The sequence below is a fragment of the Eurypyga helias genome, unplaced genomic scaffold, assembly GCF_000690775.1.
Source record: "Eurypyga helias isolate BGI_N326 unplaced genomic scaffold, ASM69077v1 scaffold1948, whole genome shotgun sequence".
Classification (NCBI taxonomy): Eukaryota; Metazoa; Chordata; class Aves; order Eurypygiformes; family Eurypygidae; genus Eurypyga; species Eurypyga helias.
The window spans coordinates 33,195-35,798 of NW_010264760.1; the positions used below are offsets into that span (position 1 = coordinate 33,195).

The 2,604-nt window shown below is 36.5% G+C and overlaps 1 protein-coding gene across 1 annotated transcript in view; it reads right to left on the minus strand.

The window, feature by feature from the left end:
* Positions 1 to 2,143, minus strand: part of LOC104513196 (RING finger protein 17-like) — a gene marked incomplete at both ends in the record, with an annotated part of 35,218 nt that extends 33,075 nt beyond the window's left edge. Inside the window, 3 exon segments of the mRNA XM_010156472.1 lie at positions 343 to 401; positions 1,120 to 1,211; positions 2,055 to 2,143. Coding sequence (XP_010154774.1) covers positions 343 to 401; positions 1,120 to 1,211; positions 2,055 to 2,143 — 240 coding nt within the window.
* Positions 2,144 to 2,604: the final 461 nt, after the last annotated feature.

Sequence of the window (2,604 nt, forward strand, 5' to 3'; positions counted from 1 at the left end):
AGTTTGGGGTTTTTTTGTTTAAAAAACCCATACATATGCACCAGTTGCTTTCTTGCACATTATATGCAGATGAGAGGGTGGAACAGAGGTGGCAACATGAAACACTAATGAGAATTATAAAAACAAACCTTCCTAAAACCAGACTTTGGACATCAGATGCATGCTACATTGCATAATGAGCAGCGCTAACAAAGAGCGGGTCGTTATAAAGTGCAGGCCCTTACCTCAGAAGGGACCTGAGCTTGCTTTAATCACTTTAAATGAAAACGAAAAAGATCCTGCAATATCATTACTTCAGACCACCACAGTGACCACTGAAGATAAAGCTTTAGATCAACTTACTTCTGTAGAAGAGAAACAAAAAAAATCGGTGTCTTCATCCTTCACGTCATCATGCAAATCTGTAAAAGCAAGCAAACAGAAAACAGCTGAGTGCAAATGTGGTTAACTGGAGGGCATCTTAATCAGTGAAACCAACAGGAATACTCGATCACTGGAGTAGTCTTCTAGATAGTATTCATCAGGTCAACAGGAGTTTGGACAGTGACTTCTGTAATGACAGAATTTGAAAGCTAGGAATAGAAGTCCAAATAAATAGATATGGAAGTTACCTGGGAATTACAAACAAACAAAAAAAACCCCACCTTACTTGCATTTAATGATTAGGGTACTGTCTGTATGGTAAGCTGTATTATGTTCTTGTTACATTCAGGACAGGATAAACACAGGAAAGGGAAGGCAAAATGGTAAAACAAAACAAGTGTTCAAAATGTGTACATGTAGTACAGGAAAAAAAGTGTTTCATCAAGCATCCATAAATACTATGTACTCAACACAATCTTGCAACTCTTGGGAAAAAAGATTCTCACAAAGAAAATTCCAGAAAAACAAGGTTTCTTTTAAATCAAACTTTTCAGTAGTTTTCTCAAGAAAAACAGCAGAAGAGAAAGGTATTGACTGTTCTTGCTAAGTATGGGAAATGTAGTAAATACACAACGCATTAATCAACTCTGGCAGCACATCTATTGTCTTTAACAGACCATAAAAGATAAAAATTAGCAGTGAATACTAAATATCACAATATTGCAGGAAATAAAAGCCAAGATTCAAAAGCCTTACCTTTCGCGCTCATAGCTTTTGACATACGACACAAATCACTGTTTCTCTGATTCAGTTCTGTAAAATCCTGTTCTCGTACCTTAAGACATTGCCTTCAAAAGTAAAAGTTTAAGATCATTAGAGCTATCAACCAAACACGAATTCCTACTTCGAGCTCTCTTAGAACTAAGCTCACTCACTTTCACCAAATCACATTATGAAGAAGGTGCAGTTAATGAAACACCAAGCACACAAAAATTTTGGTACCCTCTTTTAACTGGAGAAGCAATTTACCTCTGTGATACTGAACCATCTGTAAAGCTGGTGTAACCAAGAAAACTCTCCAAACCAAGTGATAGTTCAGAAAGCTGATTAAATATTAAAAAAATAAATAAAATATTAAAAATTAAATAAGCACTGGCTTATTGCAGCGCTGGGTGCATGGGTGATCACAAAAAAAACCATTTTGACTGCTCTATTATTCCAAGAGTTAACCTTTGACACTTCGTCTTGTCATCCTAACACACATAAATAACATCTGGCCTACAGCAGTATTAGAGACTTTAGGTATGCAGGATTTAAGGTAATTAGAACCAGTATTAATAGTTACTCAATTGATTTCAATCCCATTCATTCTACAGTTATTTAACTAAAAATATATCAAACAGATAAGTGATTTAATTACTTCTAAAATATACATGCAGATTAATGAGATATTGGTAGCCTAATACCTCAGTATTTGACAACATCCCAAGATACATTTTAAATGTATTTTTCCCTGAACCTACTCAAAATGCTAAAGCTTTCCATAAACTGTTTTACACACTCAAGATAAAAATGGACTCAATTGCAACACTGCAAAATACATTATTTTCCACATTTCTTCAGTACTATTTCCTGATAATTATTCTGAGAACTCAAAAATATAAAAGCCACTAATCTCAAAATTCACGTACCTTATATCTGTCATTTTTCTTCTATGAAGTTCTTCATTACTGCTGTCCACGAAAGCAAACTCTTTCTTTCTACTCATGACGGTGTCTGACTGTAAAAAAAAAAAAAGGGGGACAAATTCTCTACGACATACGCATTTCCTCACTTGTGCCAACACCACGGGTTCACTTCGCAAAGAGTAAAATGCAAAAAGGTAGACACAAAATTCATAGAAAACATACACTTACTTTTTCCTTGAAAAGCAAGTATTTTAAATGCAACAAAACGTCTGTTTTGGACTATCCAGCTACACCACTATGCTACTCCCTGCCTCCCCCCTACCTTACCACTCCCAGCCACAGCAAGAGACACCACTACTGGTATTCACCTTCTTCCGTCATAAAATTATTAATATTATTTTTCTTTTCTGTAATATCTCAATATTGTAGGCTCACGCCCTGGTTGCGACCCACCGTATATACTGCCCCCGGCTCCTTTCCTCACGACCTGCTACCTTACCATTTGTTTTTCTCTCCGTACCTGCCGGCGAGGCGGCTGGACAAGGGACACACC